The sequence below is a fragment of the Plectropomus leopardus genome, chromosome 24 (assembly GCF_008729295.1).
Source record: "Plectropomus leopardus isolate mb chromosome 24, YSFRI_Pleo_2.0, whole genome shotgun sequence".
Classification (NCBI taxonomy): domain Eukaryota; kingdom Metazoa; phylum Chordata; class Actinopteri; order Perciformes; family Serranidae; genus Plectropomus; species Plectropomus leopardus.
Genome location: NC_056486.1, coordinates 13,370,850 through 13,388,747, shown reverse-complemented (window position 1 = coordinate 13,388,747; position 17,898 = coordinate 13,370,850). Strand labels below are relative to the sequence as shown.

General features: G+C 37.3%; 1 protein-coding gene across 1 annotated transcript; it reads right to left on the bottom strand.

Annotated features, from left to right (window-relative positions):
• Positions 1–687: 687 nt before the first annotated feature.
• Positions 688–16,849, bottom strand: ical1 (islet cell autoantigen 1-like). Its single transcript, XM_042513002.1, has 15 exons — positions 16,755–16,849; positions 15,538–15,570; positions 14,444–14,603; positions 9,812–9,884; positions 9,189–9,312; positions 8,252–8,450; positions 8,040–8,165; positions 7,217–7,315; positions 6,996–7,081; positions 5,622–5,671; positions 4,699–4,743; positions 4,381–4,566; positions 2,111–2,404; positions 1,923–2,018; positions 688–1,096 (listed from the first exon to the last, which is right to left on the bottom strand). The coding sequence occupies exons 2-15, from the start codon at positions 15,546–15,548 to the stop codon at positions 981–983; spliced, it is 1,665 nt and encodes a 554-aa protein (XP_042368936.1). The 5' UTR covers positions 15,549–15,570; positions 16,755–16,849; the 3' UTR covers positions 688–980.
• Positions 16,850–17,898: the final 1,049 nt, after the last annotated feature.

The window sequence follows — 17,898 nt, the reverse complement described above, 5'->3', positions numbered from 1 at the left end:
GCATGTTAGCGTTGTCATTGTGAGCATGTTTGCATGCTGATGTTAGCTTGTAGCTTAAGTACAGTCTGTAAGAGCTGCTAACATAAAAGCTGTAAATGCTCTAATAAAAGCACTTATTTTATCTGCAATTAGGTATCCCTATCCTGAGCTGCAGCGATGGAATAAGAGTGTAAAAGCATCCGCGCTGGCAGGATTACTGACCCACCCCGTGGTGAAATGAAAGAATAGAAATAGCAGTGAGTTTAGTCCAAACGGAGCTTAATAACCCGCTGATCTTGCTCAGTGATACAGGCCTCTGTTGCAACTTGAGTTCCTACTGTTATTGTGCGCAAACACAGGCTCAGTGAGAGGCTGAGGGTCCCTTCTTATCGCTTATACACTGTGTATATATGTAGAAACTACGCATACTCTTCATTCATACTTGACAATCATGTGCTACGACGTTTCAACATTAAGCAGTAAATAGATTTGTTTTTTAGACATCCTGCGTCTCCTGTGATGTGCACACACGCAGCATACAGACACACCCAAACAACGCAAACATCAGCACACACACACACACAAAAAAAAGTGCGACGCCATCCAAGATAAACCCGTAACTGAAACATTCTCTCCGCTTGACAGAAGCTGCGATAACTGAAAGGTGACACAAACCACTGTGTGTGTGTGCGTGTGTGTGTGTGTGAGTCAGCAGCGTCACGTGTGGAGTTTAACAGTCATTTACGGAGCCGCAGAGAGCAGCTGCGAGTCGCTGAGGAAAGCATTTCACAGCCAACACTGTTTTCATTTTCCAGTGTGGCACAGATGTGAGTGTGTGTTTGTAAGTGTGGGTATGTGGCCACCTCTACTGGTAACAGAAATGCATGTGTGTGTGTGTGTGTGTTTTTTCGCTGTTTACGTGTGGTCTTTTACCTGTCACGAAAACTCGCTGACATCAAGATCCAAATCATACACTGCAGCACACACACACGGCCGGGACTTTAGGCGTTGAGCAGCTCATCGGCAGAGCGTCCAATGGCGTCGGGATTGGAGAGGGGGTCCAGGTCTGCGAACAGGTTGAACCAGGCGGACATGTCTTTGGATCCACCTGGAGCAGCTGCATGCACAATCACACACACACACACACACACACACACACACACACACACACAAACAAACATGCAGTTAGAGGAAAATTTGGATTCTGGTTTGTGGTAATTTCATTGTTTGAAAACTTTGTCTGGTGATATGTAAAACTCGAGTACAAGAACGACTAACATCTTAACAGACTAGAGGTCGGTTTTGTGTCGAAATTTAGTTGGACGTGCCAAAAACTGCAGTTTCTCTAAAGGCCACATGAGGCTGGCTCCAAAAGTGAGTCAATCCCCATTTACAGCAATAATAATCATGTTTACAGCCTGGTGCAAAAAACAATCAAACAAACAAAAAAAAAAAGGTATTTAACCCTTTAAACCCTGGGCAAACTGGTGCAATTTCTTACAAAAACATGGAAAAATGGCGACAAGCACTTTTTTGCAAGACATTAGTAGATTTGGAAAATTATGTTTAAAATTTTTTTTTAAAAAGTTAAGAAAACGTGACACTTTTTTTCCCATTTTTTAAAAAAATGTATTTATTTCTTACAAATTTTTGGGGCATTTCCTCTTTTGTTACTCAATGCTTTTTGAAAGAAATCAAGCCAACTGGCTCGGGTTTCAAAGAGTTAATGTATGTATATGTGTGTACTTATTGTGCAAAGTAAGAAAAATACTTAAAGTTAGGGTTGATGATTTGTACATGTTGACTTTGTCAGTAATTTAAAAAACATATATATTGGTTAGTTATATCAGCAGAAAATATGATGTTGGCTAATCTCCATATTTCATTTTAAAGCCAATATCTGCTGATACTGATGACGCGCTGATATTATCGTGCATCCTTACCATTAGCGGCTGTATTTGGAGCCGGCTGAGCTGATTGGCTCTGACCAGGAGGAGGCTGCAGGGGCGGAGCTTGGAACATGGGTGGGGTTGACCAGCCTAAAAAAAAAAAAAAAGAACAGGGTTTAATTAGTGATGGATCAGCGTGCTGCAGTGTGCTGCTCCCTCCAGCAGAGGGCGGTGTGACTGACCTGCAGAGCTCAGACTGTGATCCAGCAGCTGGGAGGGCAGGAAGCCTGTGGGGCTGGGGGGGTGTGAGGGCGGACGTGCCGCTGCTGCTGCTGCTCCGCTACTCGCTGCTCCTGTGCTCTGTGGAGGAACGCTGGGATGTTCAAACAGCCCGAATGCATCCTGCCACTCTCTGCTGAACTCCTCGCTGGCCCCCGGACCAGGGCTGAGGAGGTCTTTGAGGAAAGCCATGTCGCCTCGTTCTCCATCCTCGTCTTCTGGTCTCAGGCCTGTTCCAGCAGTGTGGGGTGGACCACCTGAGAGCAGACAGAAAGGAGAAAGACAGAAGGGGTGCTGTATTAGACCAAATAAAGCAAGATTAAAAATAATAATAAAAAAAAAAACAGAAACCAATCACTGAGGTTAATAAGACTGACCTTAAAAAGATAACTCAAAAAGAGAAGAAAATGGCCCCCAAAACTTGCAAGAAATTAGTAAGAAAAAAAAAAGAAAAACTTACAGGAAAATTATCAGAAAATAAGCAAAAAAGCGAGAAAAAAAGAGACAAGAAAATGACATTAAGAAAGTGCAAAATAATTACATTTTTCCTGTCAATAATTTTAAATATATAGATATACTCAGGAAAATAAATATATTTTTTTTTTTGTCTCGTCACCTTTACTTTTTTTTTCTTCAATTTTCCAAACATTTCTTGCTCATTATCTTATTTTCTCTTTGTTTTCAAAAGAAATCAAACCAATTTTCTCAAGTTTGTTAAAATGCTTGTGAAAGGTGTCTGAATGCATTCAAAACAAAACCGGTGTTGATCCGGGTTTCAAAGGGTTAAGAGCATGCTTTAATTCCATACAAGGTTCCCATGGCTGGAAAAACCTGGAAAAGTCATGGAATATCAAAATAATATTTTACAGGCTTGAGAAAGTCATGGAATTAGTAAAAACCTGTAAAAGTTTTAAGTTTTAAAAGTAATGTAACGTAACGGCAAATTTATTTTCAATACGATAGCTGTCAACATTATGTAGCCTTAATATGCGCCGACTCAAGGACTGCACGACATATCGTGTGTGTGTGTGCAGACACAGTTTTTCTAAAGTGAAAATTTTCATTATTTGTCTCTAAAAAGTCATTGAAAAGTTTTAAAATGCTGTCTGCCAAAATGTGTGGTAACCCTGATGCTTGAATACTTTTTAGTTTTAAAGTTTTGTTTTTATATTGCAGAATAAAGAACACAATCCAGCACCTTTCCTCTGCAGCACAAAGGCGTCGGAGGGAGAAAAGGAGCCGTTTTTGTCTGACATCCTAATTACTTTTTCATTGAGCCACGCTGCAGCATGACTCGGCTTTTCAGAACACCTTGTAAATTGCCGCAGCTGAAATTTTAAAAGAGGTATTTATCAAGAAGTCTCTTTTTTTGATAAAGCCGAGCTCCCCTCTCTACAAACGTGGAGTGACATTCAAGTCTAATGAAGCGTTTCCGCGGGAGACACAGGTGCGACTAACAACATCAGTGTCTACAGAGCACTGCAGTAATTACCGGAGCTGAGCCTCCGTTAATGTTATTAGTTTCACCTGCGCTTCTCCTGCTTTCATGAAGCTTGAGGAAACACAAGTGCTCTGATTCTACAACGACTATGAGAGAGAGTTGTGTCTTTTGGGTGTAAAAAGTTGAACATTTTTTTTTTTTAATTTTTTTTTACAAAAGAAACTTGTGAAAAAAGTACACAAAATATTTTAGACCGCCAAAGGTTTGGGAATCTGCAGCTTCAAATGACATCTAACAGGACACATCTGCAGCTCAAAACTGTAATTTGCCAGATCCTGTGCACAGGAAACATTTATATTGTTTGGTATATATGATAAACCATCCAAATCTACTCTGACCAGGTGTGTTCAATGTCCACACAAAAAAAAATCACTTAAATCTTACAAAACCTTGACTTTTAGTGATCTTAAATGTAGTGTGTGTGGGGGGATAGAAGGACACTCAGTCTGTACAAAATTTTTTGGGTTAGTCAGTGGTGAGTAAATGCAGCCAAGAGCATCAAAGAAGTGAGTCTCGGGACTGAAGAAGAAGCTTGACTGTTTTTCCTAAAAGACAAGTGAAGGAAACAAAGCCTCTTGCACCCAGCAGGCAGACTGGATCCAGATCCAAAGTGCTAAAGGAAGCAGAGCCGAGATCCCAGCAGAGGGGATTTGTGCCAAGCAAAAAGTGAGATGGGAAAGCTGAGAGCCAGCGAGGCGGCTAGAGGGAGCAGGAGACAGCGGGCCAGTTTACCAATGGCAGGCGGCTGATTTGGACCTCCAGCCTGAGGAGGAGGAGGCAGGAGCTGGGGCTGGAGAGGGAAGTGTGTCGGTGCTGGGAGCTGCGGCAGGTCGCAGGTCATGAGGATCAGGTCGTCGTCAGAGCCCACTGACAGTCCTCTGAGGTCTTGCAGGGCAGGAGTGGGGGTGTTTTGGTGCGCTGAGATCAGAGGATCAACAGGCATCCGGTCCACAGTCAGCGACAGAAATCCCAATTTACATTTACACAAGTGCTGCTGGCTACAGAAAACACCAAACAATAGCTTCTCAACACACACATACACAAACTTACCACTGTCGCTGGTTTGGCTCTGTCCGTCACTGCTGTTCGTACGTTCTAGAAAGCAGGGAGCATAAAGAACAGCACAACAACGCTCATGATTTGCATTTTTTTTTGCTCATTTTTTTCTTACTTTGTTAGCAGCCATTGATTTCTGTTATTAACCATTGCTTTCTTATTTCTTCTCCTCTCTTGGGTGAGAATTTATTTTTACAAATGTCCGAGACCAGTCTAATGGAGATGAGAGAAAAACATCTGATTTTCACAGCCAAGCAATTTTTTTTTTAATTTGAGGGACGTAACAAAAAAAAAACAGAACATGAATGTCATTGAATCGGATTTATATGATGTTATAGAGTAATAATTATAATGATTGGATTATTAAATTTCCATACATTTTTCGAAAATTGGGAAAAAAGACAAGAAATAATAATTAATTATTATTAATTTCCAATTATGCATATGAAGCTGTGACTTAAGAATAAATTCAGAACATTTCAAGAAAAATGTTGCAATATTACAAAAATAAAGTCGTTATAATGAGATTAAAGTTTTTAATTAATTAATTAAAAGCTGTATATTACAGAAATAATCATATTGGGTAAATTAATTAAGTAAATTACTTTAGAAAAAATGTTAGCAATTATTTAGAGATTTTCTAAGGCAATGTGAAAAAAAAAGATTCATAAAAATCCAGCTTCCCGTGCATTTTTAAGACTTTTAGAGGATTGATTGACAACACACACATTTTACTCCAGTCAAGGCTTTATTTCCAGATTGATGAATTCAATGCTTTTAAAGACTTTTTAAGGATCTGGCTCATTGAAAATCAGGATCGTGATTTTCATTCAAGAACTGAGCCGCGTAAACTAAGAAAAAAACTGTGGAAATGTGCCTTTAAGTGTGTGTTTAAGCCCACAGGGGGCAGCACATACCTGCTGCAGACGCACTTCCTGATGGTTTGTCGTCATCCAAGGACACCAGACTGAGGAAGGAGGAAGGAGGATGGGAGGAGGGGAGAAAATTAAAGAGTGCCTTATCTAGCTTGCAAGACACGCTTTAGCTATTTTTAGCAATGCAGTAGCCTCTATTTGATTTGGAGCTGCAGTCTCAGGTTCCTAAGGGCCTCAGCTAACACATGGATCACTACTGATCATCAAATGGAAAAGCTGACGCACACACAGACTTACTGAGCGAACACGGGCATGACACTGGCGTCATGTTTGATGACGACACAGCTGAGGTGACAGTGTGCAAAAACAAAAGGAGAGCGCAGACAGCAAAGTGAAATTATGATGGAAACTGGATAATAAATGGAGTGTGTGTTAATGACAGGACACAAGAGAGGAGCTGCATGAAAGCAGACACAAGGGCTGCGGTCGCAATTTCATAGCAACACACTGTTTAGCAGAGGTGGGATTAAGTCACACGTGCAGGTCTCGAGCAAGTTCCAAGTTACTGTGGTGAGAATCAACGCAGACAAAAATGTGAAAATCCAACAATAATTTCTGTTTTTACAGTTTCTGGCATGCCTTCAAATCTGTTTTCTCAAGAAAACACAAAATAAGAAAAATATCATGCTTTCCAAACCAATTTTCTTATAAGAAAGTAATATAAGAAATTAAAAAAAAAACTCTTCTCCTTTTAATTTTTTAATAGGAATTGCAAAAAAAGCCCCAATTTTTATAAGAAAACAAGCCTTTCAAAAATTTTAGGGAAAAAAACTCAATTTTTTTTTTTAGTTTTTTATAAATATCACCCAAAAAAATTAAAGAAAAAAAACCAAACACATAAAAAAAAAAACCTTAAAAAGTGCATGAATTGCATACAAGTTCCTGTGAAATATTACTGCATGAAAACCCTGGACACGACACCGGCGCAATGCACAGTGCAATCTAGTGGTGATAACAATGTTCATAACAGACTGCGGCGCACAGCTATGAAAGCAGACACACTAATCACTGGTTGCAATGTTAACTGACTGATTAAGAGTCCAGTGTTAGTTACATTATGCAACATAAATGACAGGGGACACGCTTGCTATCAGGTAGTGTAGATTCTGGTAGAGCCGATGCTGGCATGGGTTACCATGGTTACATGTCTCCAACCGAGAAAGATGCTCTCAGGAAGTGACATGGTTATTACAGCTCAGTGTGATCAGAAAGACTATTCAATAAAAAATTTCAGTAAAATATGCTGAACAGTAGTACACGTGGACCATCATATGCGATGCTGTACGCGGCGATCATGTGGCAGGATGTCAGAATTGGATTTTAATTTAAGTCATGGTTTTTACTGTGTCCTCTCACCTGTCTGTGTTGCTCTGTAGAGCTTTCTCCTTCTTCTCCTCTTGTTTCTGTATGTCTGTTATTTCCTCCAGTGGGTCTCGCAGGTCCTGCAGGACAGAGGAATACAGTTAAATGTAATATGAAGACACGTATGAACAGATCGCTTCAGCTGAGAGGACTTCATACTGTGTTGCTGCTGTGTGCTCGGGACCACACACTGGTGTGTCTTTAATCTGAAGTACCTTGAGTGTGGTGAACTGGTACGGTACGTGTCCTTGGAAGGCCTCGTGGATTCCTGACATGGCGTGGGCCGTTTTCTCCCAGAACTGCAGCAGAGTGGTCTGCCAGGACAGGATAGAAAGACATGTTGAATAAAGACAAAGACCAGAGCTACAAGGTAGAAACGTCACGACATTTAATGGGGGTGTACACTGGTGATCCTTTTCAAAATAAGAGCTGACTACACCATTGTGAAGAGTCATTCTTAATACAGGATTTCCACACATTGACATGGACATAATTTCAAGACGTCTTTATGACTTTTCAAGGACCCCAAATCTTTTTTTTTTTTTTATTGCCCCACTTGTGTGGCATTTTTTAAACATATTATATTCAAACTCTATTCAAACATAATTTCAGCATCCCACCTGTTCAAGGACGGACGGCAATTTTGAAAATCCAACAACAATTTCTGTTTTTACAGTTACTGTCTATTATAAGCGGTGTAATTTTGGTGTCTTTATAAGAAGACATCTTTCAAAAATTGATGAAAAAAAACCCAATCATCCAAATTTTTACATTTTCTATAGATATAACATTTAAAAAAAAAAAAAAAACGGGCAAAAACTTTCAAAGACAAAATGTCTTCAAGCCTGTTTTCTTCAAAAAAATCTCCCGTCACCAGATACAGAAAATGAATCCACTGCTATACATGATTATTTTTCCAAAATTTTCAATGATTTTTACTTGCTCCACGACTTTTCCAGGCCTGAAAAATGTATTTGTGAAATTCCATGACTTTTGCAGGTTTTCCATGTATGTGGGAACACTGTAAAACCAAATCACCTGGTAGGTACAGAGGGAGTGGGAGAGCATGTTGCAGCGACTCGCTCCCAGCATGTCCACCTTCTGACACACGTCGTTCTTTAGTTTCTCAAACTGGCTCTTTGTCCCTCTCACCTGCGTTTGGACCTGAAAACAGGAAAAAAAAAAAAAAATTATACATTTCAAGTGAAAGAGAGCGTCACTCTGATACTCCCGAACCAGCGTGCTCGGACCTTGCGGAACTTCTCCAGCTGTTTGTAGGTGTCTGGGTCCAGTTCTTGGGAGACGTCTTTCATCCAGAGCAGAGCTCCTCTGTACTCTGTGCGGGCCTTCTCCATACGACTGACTGTCAGCAGCGTGTCAGCGATGGCGCGGCGCCTGAACGTCTCCACTTCCTGGTGCAAACGGTGCAGTGGCGGGCAAAGTGCCATCCTATGGAGAAGGACGCGATTTCAGAAAGTTTTTCAAAATTTTAAAAAAGATACTCAGCAAAATAATGCTTTTGTATCACTGCATGTCAGTGGTGGAATGTAAGTAAGTACATTTACTCAAATACTGTACTTAAGTGCAATTTGAGGTACTTTAAAATTTAAAATTTTTGCATCAAAACATAAGAGTTTATAAAAAATCTTTTCTTGTTTATTTTTTTAAATAAATTGAATTACCAAACAGTTTATATGAGTACAGCTGCAATAAATAGGTGATAAATCAATCAGTCAACTGACAAAAAATAATTTCAAACATTAGATTTTTTTTCCTTTATTTAAAATAATAATAATTTCAAGTATTTTGCAAGTTTTATATCTTTTTAATTTTTTTTTTGAATAATTTTAAGATTTGGGGTGTTTTTTTTTTTAATTTTGAGCGTGTTTCTTTCTTTTAAAAAAATATTTGAGTCTACTAGATGTAGAATTTTGGAGTGGTTTTTTTTTTTAAATTTTGAGGGGTTTTGTTTGGTTTTTTTTCTCTTTATAGATTTGAGGGTTTTTTGGTGGGGTTTTTTTTTCTATTTTTTAAATAATTTTGAGGTTTTTTTTCGGTGGCCTTTTACTTGTCACAGAGTACTTTCACAGTGTGGTATTAGTACTTTAACTTAAGCAAAGGACCTGCATACGTCTTCCACCACAGTTCAACACAGGATCATTGGCGTCAATAAGTTCTGCTCCTGACCTCTGCTTGGCGGAGGTGCACAGGGCCTTGCTGGTGGCGTCCATCATGTTGCCGGCTTTTGTGCGATCGTGTTCGGCCTGGAAGCGCAGGAACAGGCCGAGCTCGTTCTCCTCCTGAGACAAGCCTGGAGAGACAACTGGAAGCTTTAGTCCCGCATGTCCACAAAGGACAAAAACGGTTTCGAGAGCAAAAGAAAAGGAGGATGCAGCCTGTTTACATGAGAATCTGAAGGCTTTGTTTCGTCCCCTGAACACAGAGGCATCGGTTTATTTAGAAAAACTCAAAAAAAACAAAAGCTCAAAGATCGCCTCAATCTCAGGAAGTTCTGTGTTTTTTAGAATAGTGAGTGAGTGATGCAGTTTCATAGCTGACTTCCTCATACCATGACTACTACGAGTACGGCTGTTCAAAGCTGATTTTGAGTCGAGGAGACTCGTGTTCAGCAAAAGCAACTTACGGCTATTGATCACAAACACACAAAAAAATGATAAAACTGTATGTTCTATATGAGCAAAGATGTCAAACTGGATGTTTCTTGACTAATCTGAAAGCGAGTGAAATAAATCCTTCCTGGTGTTCCTCTGTGAGGAGAAATTATGTAACAGGTCTAGTTTTTCACTCACGTGTGATCCTGTGCTGGTACTTCTCGATCACCTTCAGCAGCTCTGTGCACGTTACCTGGACCGAGCGGAAGAACTGAGGAAACAAACAGGATGAATTAGAATAGTTAAAAAAGTTAAAAAAAAATTAAAACGTTTTTAAAAAAGAGTTTAAAAAAAAGATGATAAATGCAATAAATTGAATTACTAAAATGTTTATATAAGCAATTTTTCAGGTGATTTATTTCATTTTTTTTATGTATATAATTTTGAGTTTGGGGGTTGTTTTTCCCCCCTTTATTTGTGTTTTTTTTTTTCAAATTTTGGGGTGTTTTTGTGTGTTTGATTTCTATTTTTTTAAATAATTGTGAGTTTTGGGGTGTTTTACATTTCTCTAATTATTTTGAGATTTTCAGCCCTTGCCTCAGTTCTTTCTTTGTTTTTTTTTTTTTTGTTTTTTTTGCAGCGTGACGCTCCAGTGAGGCACTCAGCCTCTCAGTCTCTGAACACAACATATTTTTCTCTTGCTCACTGTCTGGCAGCCTCTCCTCCCATCTGTTCGACTAAACAGTGACTAAATGAAGAGTTTGTCACAGCAGAGTTGAAACAAATAGATCCAAACACCCATTTTTAAACGCTGCGTAACGTTACGAGCACCAGGTTCTTCCTCGCACTCCTGAAAAATACAGAGTCACTATCTTAAGCACACATTTAGCGTGCACGTGTCACATACCACATCTTCTGGAAATAGAATCAAACAGTGGTGGGAAAATACATTATATTTTAGGCATGTACACATCAATACATCAAGGCCACCAATTTAAAAAAACATACAAACAAATCATGATAGTTAAAAATAGCTAAATAGCTTTACATATACTAAATGTATATATTTCAAGCGCATGTGATATGCCTATGATTTTTTTTCCCCACACATTAACTGGTATTAATAAAGGCCAAAGCATTTTATATGAAAGTAAATATTAAAAAATATAAGGTAGGAGAAGCGGGGTTCCCACACTTTTTCATGGACAAAATTTTAAAAATTCGCCATGACTTTAAGGACCCAAAATATATATTTTTGCCTGGTGTTTTTTTTTTTTTTTTTTTTTTTTTTTTTTTTTAAACATATGAGATTCTAACTCTGTTCAAACATGATTTCAGCATCTCACATAATGTGTTTAAGGACAGTAAGAAATGTGAAAATCAAACATTTTCCATTTTTACAGTTTGTAGCGATAAATGGTTTCGTTTGGGCGATTTTAAAAAAAAAACATGCCTTTCAAAAATTAAATGGAAAACAGTTAAACGAAAATCACCTAATTTTTTAAAGGAGTTAAAAACTTTTTTTGAAGAAGAAAAAATGCTTTCCAAACCTCTTTGCAAAAAAGTTTTCAATAAAAATCGCCAATAAAAAACAGGAAAAAGGGGAAAAAAAAGAAAAATTCAAAGAATAAAAAAATTGCCAAAACTTTTACAGAAAACATGCCTTCCCAACCTTTCTCAAAAAAAATATTTTTACATAAAAATTACTAATAATTAAAAAGAAAAACACGCAATATTTTAACTTTTTCCTAGAAATTGTCGAAATGTTTTTAAAAAATAAGTTTTGTTGTTTTTTTTTAAATCAAAGAAAACCTATTACACACACAAACAAATGTTTTATACACAGAACATTTTAAGATATTTCAATGATTTTTAGAAGTTCCATGACATTTTCAGACCTGGAAAATGTGATCATGAAAAAATCCATGACGTTTCCAGGTTTTGCGTGAGCTGCCTGCTTCTTCTCCCTGCAGCCAGACAGGTTTAAGACTGCAGAGAGCAGAGGGAGGAGACTTTTATAGTTACTGATTAACTGCAGAATAAACAGCTGCCACCTTCAGTGTGTCTGCCTCAGCAGTGGCCAAACATCTGTCAGTGTCAGATCTCTGGCTTTGTACAGGTCAGCGCACCTTTTCTGATGATTAATAGTGACATGACCAATCCTGATCGACGCATCAAGATCATATTTATCTAATGTCAGCTGCTCCGTCTGAGTCACAGCAATATGGCGGGGGAAAAACAGAAGCAGAAGCTCAGTTCTGTCTTTCAAATGGAGATTTTCAGTGTCGAGGTCAAAGTTTCCTCCATCAGCCAGAAAAAGGAAAATACTAAATACAACGGTGATGAAATCTGAATGTGCGCTGTGGAGATGTTGTGATAAAAATGCGATAAAATCAGGTTAGCTGTACGGCTGCCATACAGAAGCGGCTCCAAATCTAATCTGCCCCGGTGGCTTTTAGTGGGCTGCTGCTTCACAGAGGACTCAGAGTCCAGATTAGAAATGATGAAGGAGAAAAACGAAAGCAAAAAATCAGCAGTGCTGGATTTTGCATGTATATCCTCTTCTGCGTTGCACCCTTGTCTTTATAACCCCTTTGAAACCTGGATCGACATCGGTTTTCTTGTGCTGTGTTGTGATGCCTTTTAAAAAGAGATTTAACCCTTGAAACCTCAAGACACATGGTGAAAAAGGCAATGAGCAACTTGGCAAGAAATGTCCCTCAAATTTGCAAGAAATTAGTAAAAGGTGACAATAAAATTACCTGAAAAAAAGCAGGAAAATTGAAGTGAAAAATGTCCAGGAAAAAATTCATAATAATAATAATAACTTGTAATTTGTATGGCACAGTTCACACAGCAAGCACAACTTAAATGGCTTTATAAATAAAAAAAAATACAGAAAATACAGATAAAAGACGATAAGATAAAATGAATAAGATACAACTACACCCAGCAAATACATGCACACATAAAAGAAAAAACTAAAAACACACACAAAAAACTATACGTGTACTTACTATAATTTCATATTAAAAAAGTGTATGGATTTTTCATTTTTCATTTTTTTAAATTTTTTTTTTGTCATCTGCTTGATTTTTTTTCCTTTTCTTTTTTAGCTTATTTTCTGGTAATTTTCTTGCTTTTATTATTTATCTTATTTTATTTTTATTTTTTAAACTAATTTCCTGCTTTTTTTTTAAGCCATGTCTCGTAAAGGTGCACATTGGTTTCCACCCATGTTTTTGCAAGAAGTCAAACCGATTTGCTCAGGTTTTAAAGGGTTAACCCTCTCCCCTCTTGTCTGACTTTATCTGCGTCTCAGCAGGAATAAACAGAGGCACAATAGCAGGAGGACACTGGAGGCCTGATCTTGTTCCAGGGTGAACAAAGGCCTCACAGTGCGTCTCGAGCGGCACGGTGAAACTCGACCACGTCCCCGCCTCACAGCCAGACAGCCTGTCACAGCTAAATGCCAGCACATCCAAACTGCCCACACTCATTTGTGGCGCTGGTGAGAAATGACTAAAAGGCGGAGGAACAAACCGATGGCATCACTTTCAAAGCTGTGATGTGGTGTGAGACGTCTCACTCGTAATTACAACTCTTGGAATATGACTACAAGAAAAGAGCTGTGCAAACAGTGGACACCTTGTGCCAACACTTTGACGCTCTGAAAAAAACCTGTCTCCACAGTCATGCTGCAGACACCTAACACCCATGACTTCATGTAGGAACTGTTGTCCTTTCACAAAACTTAACCTGACAACCGTGTCGCCGCGCAGAAGGAAGCGTGCATCTACTCATGGACAAAAGGGTCGGGACGGCGCAAAATGTAAACAATGTAAACACAGTGGTGCTAGGTGAGTTAGCTGTACATGCACGCTTCCTCCCTCCATCCGTGGTGATTCGGTTAGTAGGTTCCATAGAAAGAAAGTAGTCCCTTGCAATTAAAATAACGATCAATCCGAGCCTTACTGACCTCTGCCTGATCTCTGCTGCCCTCTCTTTCTTCTGTCTTTTTTTATTTATTTTATTTTATTATTTATGTATATATTTATTTATGTATTTTATTTTTATTGGTTTTTTATTTTTGTTTTTTTTTTTTTTTTCTTATTAACCCTGAGATCAATTAATTATTAATGCACTCTACAAATAAAATGTAAAAAAAAAAAAGTTATTTTTATTATTATTAATAATAATAATAATAATAATAATAATAATAATAATAACTACTTTTATAATGACAGCAAATGCTATTATGCCTGATTATCTAGTTTTTTTCCTGTCTTGTCTATACTTCCATCTCCAACTACCCTCATGTATGCACTGCCTGTAACTGCTCTGTTTCCTTGTTGTACTGCACTTTTCACTCACAAATTAAAATACAATTCTACAATTCTACAATTTCATTTAGCAGACGCTTTTATCCATTCCCATCATAAAGAGTTTAAAAAGAGAGATTCTGTAATTTTGTTGTTTTTTTTTTTTAAAGCAGAGGTGACCAATTGTTTTGAGATTTTACAAAATGCAACGTCAGAAAAAAAGCTATTCATAAAATCCTGCTCCCAATATCTGATAATTTTAAGACTTCTGAAAAAAAAATGATATAAGACTTTTTAAAACTAATTGAGGCCTTATTTATAGATTATTGAATTGAATGCCTTTTTAAGACTTTTTTTTAAGGATCCCCACAACAATTGAGAAGAAAAAATCAGAAGGAACATGAACATGCCTCAGTTTCAGCTGTTGACTGATTATATTAGATTTAGTATTAACTTGGTAAGATGGAAACAGAGCTTGCGTTTTCAGACTAAATGTCTTCTCTCCTACCTCCAGCTTGGCATCCAGGTCAGCGTCAGAGGCCACAACGTACTCATCCTCCTTCTTGCCCGTGGCTTTGATGAGGACCTGCTTGGTCTTCCAGAACTTCTTCTGCATGCGAGCCATCACAGAGCTGTCCTCAGCCCGGCTCAGCATGTCCCCTGCAAACCTGGAACAGAGACATCAGTCAGCTGACGTCTGTCAGTAGCTGTGATTATATAAAACCAACTATACAATGTTCAATACCACAGCGGGAAACTGATACTGAGTAGGAAATGGGAATGAATATGATTTTATTAATAGCAGTTTCATTATCGATTTTGCCTTTGATTCCGACTCTTTATACAAATCTCAAAATTTGGACCATTTCCTTTCGTCCACCATGATTCTTTGCTGCTGTCAGATCCCAACATCATTATCACATTACTTTATTGTCATTTTATTATTTATTATTATTATTAATATTTTATTTTGCGATAAAATGTAAGTAAAACATGCCATTATTGAAAAGAGGAGTTGGGGTCCATAACATTTAGGGCATAACATGTACTTTTTTAATTAAAAGGTAAATATAATAAGGCTATAACATGACAATGAAAACTTTTATTTATTTGTTTATTATCAGAAAACAGCAGAATAACAGTAGTAAACATATAAGAAAGAGGGAGAAGCACAGCTGGTACAGTGTATCAGTTCTGTGGAAAATGAATATTACAATATTAAGAATTTTGTTGTGTTTTTTTTTTTTTTTTTAAAAAAATCTTTTGGACAATTTATCTTCTTTTTTTCTTTATAAAAAGGCTTCATTTTATATAGGCTTCTAATAGTATTTGGTGATTTTTTTTCTCTTTAAAACTTTTGGTGGGGGGGCTTCCTTAAAAAAAATTGCTCTTTTTTTTTTCCTTGAAACATTATCTGTGATTTTTTTTTTCTTTCCATTTTTTTTCTGTGATTTCAAAATAAAAATCACTTGTCACAGCCAGAAACTGTGAAAACGAAAATTAGGGTCTGTCTTTGCAAACTGACATCTACTGTGGGAAGTTTTAACTATCGTATAAATAACGGTAATGGATACTCTGATGTAAACAAGAATGTCCACTTACCCATCCATCATTGGATATCAGCCTTTTTCTGCTCTGAAAACACAAAAAAATACAAAGATGGTATTTAGACAACAAGAATAGGGATAACTTTTCACCAGCAGGTCCTATTTTAATAAAAAAAATGTATACAATCACAATGTCACCCATCATAACACACTAATAGTAGATATATTACAGTAAAAAAAACAAATCATTTGATAACAAGAACTGCATACAGAGGAAGTTAGTCAGTGACTCACATAGTTGATCATAGTGGATGAATTATATCATATGACAATTTCTGCCTTGGATATGATTTAAATAGCAATTTTAACATAATTAACCATAAAGTTATCCCCAGCTCTATTATATTAATAATGAAGGCAATTTTAACTAACTCCTTTCACTCTTTGTCTCCGAAAACTTTTAGAAGGAAGCTTTAAAAAAACAGAATCACTACACCTCATACCCCACAGTATCTTACAGAAACTCAATTTCACAGCTGTATTCAAATGAATAATAGATGATGTTATAAATAATGTTAAATAATAAATAGTCACTGATGTCACTGATTGTCTATCTGGTTTTTTTTTTTATTTAGGGGCAGTCACACACCTGATAAAAGAGTAAAGACTTTGTCAGCTGGGTAAGATTTTGTGTAAAAACTGTTTGATGTCAGTGGGAGGGACAGTCAAATAATGAATAACTGAAAACTGAGCTGCTGCTGGTTTTCCAGTTGAATCTTACTGGGGCATACATACAATGCAAACACGAAAACAGAGCTGACAGCTGTCCCCCAGTGCAGTATAATGGAGTTAGAAACGGTTATCATGATGATTATTATGGCTGGACAAAAACTCGGTGCTAACGGCTAAAAAGCTAATCTAATATTGTTGAGATGAGACACCTGCGACTACCAGGAGTCAGCAGCCAGCTGTCTGTACAGCAGGTGTTCACTCACAACTAATGCTGCTTTTATTACAGGAAAACACACACAACGTTCACTCTGGTATTTACGGACAGTTGAAATACATTTACTACAAAGTACAAAAGTAGAAATAAACGTAACGGTAGCCGAGAAAACGTCAGTGAATGAGCTCGTGGGCTAGCAGCAGTTTAGCTCTTAGCAATGTCGTGGCAAGAGCAGTAACGTCTTGACACGTTTGTTTCAACGGCAAGTTGGTTCAAAAAGTGCGTTTTTTCCGTTGTGTTCGGTTTATTTATTAAAATAAACGTACCTTTACCGTTGTAGTTTCGTCCAGCAGTGCGAGCATCTATGCAGCGCAGCTCGGCTAGCCTCCTCCGCCGATAGCCGTCATAATCTGACTCAGAAACAGGATATGCAAAGTGGCTCTCGCGCCGTTTGGACGCGAGGGGGCGCTGCTGAGCGGGACATGCCGAAGACCGTCTATTGAGAAGAGGAGCCACTCAGAGCGGAAAAAGTGGCTGCAAATGTGGACTTCATGAGAAGTATTCAGATCCTTTACTTTAGTAAAAGTACTGATACCACACGATGAAGATACCCCGTTACAAGCAAAAGCCCTGGATTGAAAATGTTATTTGGGTACAAGTAAGTAATTATAATTAGGAAGATATGCTTAAATATTAAAAGGTAAAACTACCCAATGTAGAAAACTCGTCAAAATACCTAAAAATCTTGTTATCATTGAAGATAAATACATTTAAAAACACACCAAAACATGTTACTTATAAATAAAAAATATTTAAACAACAAAACTCAAAATTATGAAAAAACAAGAACAGAAAAACACCCAATATAACCTTTAAATAATCAGAAAAGGGGGGGGGGGGGGGGGGGGGGGGGGGGGGCACAGAATTAATATTTGGAGTAGTCAAAAACACCCCCAAAACCCTTTAAAATTTAGTAAGAAAGAATATAAACACCTCTAAAACTCAGTTAATAATAAAAAAGTAAAAATACCAATTGCAGAAAACTCTTCAAAACACAAATAAAACACCTATAACTCTCATAATTAAAAATAAATGGGAAAAAACACAAAAAATATATATAAAAAAAAAAAATCTCAAAATTATGGGAAAAAACCCCCAGAAAAAACACTGAAATAACACCTAAATTATCAAATAAATTAATTAATTAATTTAAAAGATATATATATTTGGAGTAGACAGAAACACCCCAAAAACCCCTTAAAATTTAACAAGAAAAAAGGAATACAAATGCCTCAAAAAGTCAGTTATTAATAATAAAAAAAATTCTAACAAATACAAAAAAATACCCCAAATACTTTAAATCCTAAAAAAGAAAACTTGAAATAATTTAAGGAAAACATCCCCCCAAAAATCTCAATTAAAAATATGCATAAAAAACATAAAATGTTTATCAAAATAATTAATTAATTC

Excerpts from the sequence above, each read along its gene's own strand:
- ical1 (XM_042513002.1), bottom strand. Across the intron at positions 4,744-5,621 it reads AGGAAGTGCGTCTGCAGCAG|AACGTACGAACAGCAGTGAC; the intron begins GTATGTGCTGCC and ends CCTGCTTTCTAG. Across the intron at positions 1,097-1,922 it reads TCCAAATACAGCCGCTAATG|CTGCTCCAGGTGGATCCAAA; the intron begins GTAAGGATGCAC and ends TTGTGCATGCAG.